This window comes from Saccostrea cucullata, unplaced genomic scaffold (genome assembly GCF_032062105.1).
Source record: "Saccostrea cucullata isolate Sc308-1 unplaced genomic scaffold, CSIRO_AGI_Scuc_v1 ctg21506, whole genome shotgun sequence".
Taxonomy (NCBI): domain Eukaryota; kingdom Metazoa; phylum Mollusca; class Bivalvia; order Ostreida; family Ostreidae; genus Saccostrea; species Saccostrea cuccullata.
Window position 1 is genome coordinate 1 of NW_026936845.1, and position 7,312 is coordinate 7,312.

At 32.9% G+C, this 7,312-nt stretch overlaps 1 protein-coding gene across 1 annotated transcript; it reads left to right on the forward strand.

Annotated features, from left to right (window-relative positions):
• Positions 1-5,493: 5,493 nt before the first annotated feature.
• LOC134246712 (uncharacterized) lies at positions 5,494-6,574 on the forward strand. Its single transcript, XM_062729075.1, has 2 exons — positions 5,494-5,811; positions 6,027-6,574. Exons 1-2 carry the CDS (start codon positions 5,761-5,763, stop codon positions 6,510-6,512), a joined length of 537 nt encoding a protein of 178 aa, XP_062585059.1. The 5' UTR covers positions 5,494-5,760; the 3' UTR covers positions 6,513-6,574.
• The last annotated feature ends 738 nt before the right edge of the window (positions 6,575-7,312 follow it).

Genomic DNA, 7,312 nt, shown 5'->3' on the forward strand with positions numbered 1-7,312 from the left:
ATGTGTGTTTTACATAAGCACAAACTCTATACATAGCTCTTTCTTATCTTAAAAATCTTCATTTCAGTGTAACTTATTTTGCTTGTCGCGGAAAGTGTAGTGTCCTAAAACATTACGACGAATATTCCTTTCGCGTTTCTAAAGAAATGTTATAATTGACGTTCAAAACATGACTCAGAACGTTTCGTCCAAATGGAAAATTTTACCACTTCAATGTGCTTCATTGTATATGTAATCCTTGCGAGGAGACCCTTCATTGGATACCAAGAACTTTGACCATATGACCTTGACCTTTGAGATTGACCTACTTTAAAAAAACAAACCTTGACCATTACTTTTAAAGGGTTAAAGCTAGTACTTTCATACTTTACATATTGTATCCTTCTGAAAGACCTTTCATTTGATAACAAGAACTTTGACCCTTTGACCTTGGAGTTTGACCTACTTTTAAAGAAATAACCTTGGCCATAACTTCTGAACGGTTAGGGCTAGGGCTTTCATACTCTATGTAAGTATTCTCTGTGGCAATACCTTTCATTTGATACCAATTACATTGACTTTTTGACCTTGACCTTTGAAATTTCTGTACTTGTTGAAAAAAAAACTTTAACATTGGCTTACTTTCAAATTTCACGATTGTTTTCCAATGAGAATACCCTTCTTTTGTACCAATTAATTAAATTTGCATTTAAGAAAAGTTTTATCTATGCTATGTTGCCATACGGGTGCATCAGTGTTTCACAAACACATCTTGTTTATTATGTAATTTATTCAACACAGCAGTTTTAAAAAGATGCTTCAATATTAAGATTACACGAACAGTTTTTTTACAGTAAGCCTGAATTGTTTGTTATAAACAAAATAAATGATTGCATTTGTTGCATTGTTTATGCAGTATGTTTTAACTAAAACTTCATAGAATACCCTGTTAGTAAAAGAAAGATCGTCAATGTTTACAACAGAGCTTTTGAGAAGGATCTGACTCAGGAGGTATGGAAAATAGCCAAAAAGAAAGGACAATGTCACAACAGAGAGTGTCACGGTGGTTTTAGTCAGCTGAGCTTTCCTTCCGAAATTTAGAGTGGCTGTTCCATCGAATCTCGTTCAGCATCACGTGACCACAATCTTTCGAGATTGAAAACAGTGATGGTGATCTTCTACTTTCTTGTATCTGTTTGCTGCCTTGTATGCTGTTATCTTGTGAAGAAAGTGATTGTCCGCTTTCTACTCGCAACATATTGCTATCTTTTAGTTGAAATTGAAATCGCTTCCATTGCGAAATACGTTTAAACACTTTCGTGTATAAATAGAACAGAATGCACAATGATGTCACAAAAACTGTTAAAAGAAAGCCGTAATATAGACCCACGAACATAGAGGATTTAACGTCATCAGCTATAGCACATGTATAACCCACAAGTCCTTGTATGCATTTGTTTCTCACAGTCGATTTGCCATAAATACAAGCTGTTGTCCATGAAATTACTGTTGCAGTGGTTAAGAGGTTTCCACAAGGCTGTTTTTTGGCCCATGTTTTTTGCAAAAAATGAAATTAGATTGCCAACAATTTTAAACTTACTTTCATTATTTTCAACATGTCTAATTTTGTGCTGTGTATTTATTTTGCGAGAAAAAAGTTAGGATAATATTGGAATAAACGATCAAAGTATGGTACCCTCAACCGCTTTAACATTGAGTATATGGGAAAATGTTGGAGGGTTATGTTGTTTAACCTTCTAGTACACCACGTGTTGCATTCTGAACCAAAACCATAATTTGATACCCAAACGCTCCCCAACTCCCTTTTGGTGCCATATTCCCTGTAATCTCTATTAAATGAGAAATACTGTATGAAATTTAGACTTAATCAAGGTCTTCCAAGAAAAATACAAAATATATTTAAAAATAGGCATTGCAAGCGTGTTCATGTGCGTAACGACCATATTATCTTGTCTACAATATCTAAAATATTAATATACTTCACATCAAAGCATTTAATCCAAAAGTTTTAAAAAATACACTCATTAAAGTGTATTTTTTATTTAACTCATTTCACGTGCATGCACGTGCATAATGACTAAACCTTCTTGTAGGAGTCCCTTATATTTATCTATGTTCTAAATCCCATCCTGTTTGGTTGAAAAACAAGTTTTAGCCATTTGAAGTTTCAGCCAATCAGATTGCAGCACACATGCATGCGCGTGATTTCATAAATTTTTATTTATCGTATTGAAGGATATTTAAATGAATGCTATGTTTTAAAACACACATTTCATCAAAAAACACAAATATAGCCATATCATTTTCACAGATTGCAGCAACACATTGATTTCATGATTTTTTTTTATCTCATATTTTTATCCTAATGCATGACTATGTTTTAAATTTCAAGTGCATTTCGTCAAAAAACAAAGGAGATTTTTAAAGTTTTGCAGCACGCGCGCATGCGCATGTTTTCATAAAAATTTTTATATAATGCTGTAGACTTTTATGACATGTTCAAAATTTAGATCTATGACAAGAAACAAGAAAGATATTGAGACATTAAGTCAGAGCGAAGGTCATATCACTAATCTTGCTATTTAAATGCCCTAGACTAATGTATCCATGAGTGAAAAGTTAGCATCCATTATGGTTAACGCGTTAGTCTCAAAGCAGTATGTGTTGCACGTGCGCGCTTTGCAAGCACGTGCGCGCAAAATGACCTTCGTTTGGCAAATCTACATAACATTTTATGAAAAAACATTTTACCTTAGAGATTTTTTCTCTCAAAATTTTCCCAGGAAGAAGAAAAATAATAATAATCAAATAATTAATAATAATTAGAAGTTGATTTAAATATGTTCCCCAACTTACATATTAATTAATTACTTATATGTACAATTATAACATTATACTGAAATATGTGTCGGAATGCAACACACACTTAAATCTTCTTTGCAAATTCTGTCTGAGTTGAGGTTATTTTTTATTCAAACATTTTTAAAAGTGAATTATACACATTTATAACATTGTACCGTCAAACAAACAGAATACTAGTAATTCCACCCTATCTTTGAAGGAGAGGGGTATACTATACTTTTTTACCCTTTTGTGTCTATCTAGCTGTCTGTGTGTCTGTCTGTAACAATTTTTCTTCGCATATTTTCGGCAACTACTCACAGTAGACGATTGGGGCTTTTAACACATGTTTTGCATGTCATAAAGTGACATTTATTTTTGTTTGAATACAACGTGAACTTTCTGAATATCTGTGTGTCTGTATGTACCAAATTTCATTCACGATTTTCTCAGCGAATACCCATTGCAAATTCTTGAAATTTTAGTACACTCTCTTTGTTTAGGCATGCCACATTATTGTGAGATTGATTCATGAGAGTCTATCAGGGTGGGGGCTTTACTGATTAGTACTAGCTTGTCCTTTTATACCTGTATTACAATCTTACAATGATGTCAAACATGACAGAAAAAATAATTGATTATATCAAAACATCCCTGTATGTCTGTTTGTGAGGAAAACCAAAAACTTTGACACTAGAGATGGTAATTGCAATAAATAAAGACCATGGTAAGACTTATTGTTTCATAGTAAACTATATTAATTATTTAATGTAAATCTGGGTAAAAGTTTCTTGATTTGGGTATGTTGCCGTTTCACAGATTTAAGGTACGTTTTTTCTGTTCACAAAAACCCAATGCCTTCAGTAACCAGCTCCTTTCAACTTAATGTGAATTTGAAATCGCAAAGATGTTGATGATAGTTTGTGAATTGAATCTTTTGAATTTTACAAGATGTTGATGATGCAGTTTGTGCCTTGATAGCCTGTACGGAGGAACTAAATCTACCTTGCCCATTTGTGCAATAACCTCAGATGCAGTGGTCTTATTATTATACCCGCCACAAACTAAAAGTTTTGAATTAAATGGAGTATGTATATATAGGAATCGAAAAGGACCTAACACAAGCAGTCCATCTGTCTGTGCAAACATGTCCTGTTCATATTTTTTTTACGGATATGAACATAAGAATTAATACTTTACACCTTGCTATCACCAAGCAGTGGTTAGTATTTGTGCAAGTTCAAAGGGTAAGTTCACATGTACATGCCATTACAAAAACATTTTGAAAAAAAAAATTATGATACGTTTCACACGTAAATGGGTAGAGACATGGAATTAAAGGATATTTCTTTAGAATTCAAAAAATGTATGTAAAATGAATTTTGATAAAAGACACAACTCAGATTTTGCATCCAATATCTACAATTAAATTATTTAAGTACAAGTAAATTATGTTTAATGCCTATGTACGGATTACAGAATCAGTTCTTTTTTTATCCCAAAAATATTTTTAGTATTGCAAAACAATTTATTGATAAGAGATTTTTACACTTCCTATGTGTCAATCTAAACGAAATACTATGAAACCTATGTACTTACTTATAATGCGTAGAGGTCTTTTATCTACTTAACAGTTGTAAGAACATGTATGGGTCGCAAACACAGTTATATTTTAAATGATTTGTCTCAATATATGATATATCTTAATATTGAAAACTTCTGTTTTTTTAAATAACTGATTGTTTTTCATACCTTTAATATGCTATTATAGAGAGCAAAGATGTCTAATAAGAAAGCGTAGACAACTTTCATTGATTTTTTATAGCTACAATTACAGAAGTTCTCTTTCAAAAAAATGTTACATCAGTTAACCTTTTGTTTTACTTCAGCCCTGTTTTATGTTCCCTGTTGATATATGGTTAATCTTTCTTTGGTTTTTCACAATGAATAGTCTTCTACAAGTAATAAATCTTCATAACCCTCTTAGACGCTTTTAGAGGGACCCTTTAGATACCCCTTGGTCACGTGACTAGTATAGGTTGGTTTTACAAATAAGTTATAAAATATGACAGAGGACACATTACTAGACATAACTAAAGGAATTAATTTGAAATTCATCATGGGCCAAAAAATAGCCTGATAAGAGATTTGAATTATTGTTTTGTAATATCAAACATTTTGCAAATTGGAAATTCGACTGATTCAGGATGACGTCAACCCATTTTATTTTATACGTGAACATCTGCTGTGTACTTGCATATGAAGCAAACATGGCTTGATAATCCCTACTCAACATACAGGGAACACTGGACATCTGAAGATCGGTCAGTTAGTCTTGTTGTTCTCAAAGATGAAATAAAGTCCAAGACTTTGAAAACAGTAAAAACAAATTTACCTGGTCATCTTGGAACATTTTTAGCACTTTGTTAAAAAAGATTAAAATAAAGATATCTAAGGGAATACTAGTATTTACAAATTGATAGATTAGATCTTATTAATTTAAGGTTCGCTACGAAGCTCCTTAGCTTACTTTGATAACGGGACGGGAGGCAGTTGGAGACAATAACATGCCCAGGAAGATATTTTAATCTATATCAGTGATAAAGCTTGGTCAAACAAGGCTTTCTAAAAATCATGTCTTTATACCTTCAGCCTACTGAAGGGAAACTCCTACATAAAAAAACAATTTCTGTCTATTTTGTACATGCAACAGGGACTTGGTAAACAATTCATGGTGAATTCAAATTGATATATTAAATTTGGATTTTATTTAATCCTGACAACACTTGACTTGGGTGTAATGCAAACCCCCATCAATATCCCACTGGGCCGAACAATTTATTACTCGTGATATCAGTGACGTGTTCGGCTAGTGATTTTGTAAGAAGTCCCAGGAATTCGAGAAATCGCAAAACCACGATGTTTTTGGTTTATTTGTCAATTTTGTTTATTTCCTTTGGTAAAATCAAGGTGGGTATACGAATTGATTACATTTTTTTTCTTCTTAAAATTGATTTTCTTTTCTTTTTGAATTTCTTACCCTCTCTCAATTATTCAGAATAATAATAAGGTAGTCTAAAATTATATAAGTTTGAAATTCTTGTAGAAATTTATTTTATTTCTATTTTGTCTCCAACATACCTCTGTAATGTATTGTATAATGAAAAGATAAATATATAACACAGGCTGCGTCAGATTGCCAACAAAATGCACAACAAAACTGCAACTGCACCTTTTCGGAGGAAAGCGTGTTTGACACGAGATCAGAAATCATGGCGGCATCCATTGGAGCAATGTCACCCCTTCTTCTAACCGGAATCGGCTTTGCAATTTGGAAGTATATCCAAAGCAAAGCTCAAGACATCCCATTTGAGCGAGCACCATCGGACATCTCTGATGATTATTATGAACAGAAGCGCGGATCAAAGGGAAGAGTTAGTCCGTTAGGGTCAGATTATAACTACGCCCGCCGTGGATCCACACCACTTTCTATTACGGACACAGAAAACGAGTATTACATCTCCGAAACTCCCACCTCGGAAACACCATTGTCAGAGATGAATCAGGACGAAAGATGGAGGGCACCTACCAGAGCACAGCCGCCATCAAACAATGGCCGCGTAGTTGTCGCGCCAGCTAAATCTGACGCTCTCAATGGATGGATGTTCTAAAAAAAAAAGTGAAGCGTTGTCGGTATTCTCTCTTGAAGCATAATGTTTTAATTTTTAAAAAAAATCCTATGCTTTATTTCAAAGTATTAAGATGAAATCAAAACATGTGAAAGTTAAATATGTGACACTTTATTTTGACAACCCTTTGAAAATGAATCGTAAAAATAGGTGGCTCTTAGATTCTATTTTACACAGATATGACATTATTACAATTTGGCATGCTAAACTTATATTGAATTGATTTACGAGATGAGAGGGTCATAAAACCCCATAAAGATTGGTTTACATGAAATTGAAAATGAAAACTTTTCCCCATCAACTCAATTCTTCAAATCTTACATTACTTACAATTTGAGTATGTACTTGACTCTTTATTTTGTTATTTATCAGTGATTTGACAATATTTTGAGTAATACGAGGGTCGTTAGAAAAGTTCGAGGACACATTGAATTACGGAAAATCTATTGTGTACTGTGAAGTATGACCTATGTCTGAATAAATTCCCACATTTTATTTATTGGGATGTAAAAAATCATGTCCATATAATAAAATCTTGAAATTTACAACGATTTTTACTATGAGGTCATGGGATTCACGGAGCAATCACTTGACGTAAGGCGACGTGACAACCAGATTTGAACCGGTTAAGTTTGTTGCAGTTCTATAAATCTTTCATTTCTTCAGATTTTTCTGATGTTTTTTCTACTTTAAAATTGAATATCTATAGCAAGACATGTTACTTTTCTTCAATATAATGTCTTTTGTACTGATTCTGATATTATTGAGATCTTACAAAAAGT

Coding starts and splice junctions, on each gene's coding strand:
- LOC134246712 (XM_062729075.1), top strand. CDS start 5,761: ATGTTTTTGGTTTATTTGTCAATTTTGTTTATTTCCTTTGGTAAAATC. Junction 5,812..6,026: donor TTTCCTTTGGTAAAATCAAG/GTGGGTATACGA, acceptor TATATAACACAG/GCTGCGTCAGATTGCCAACA.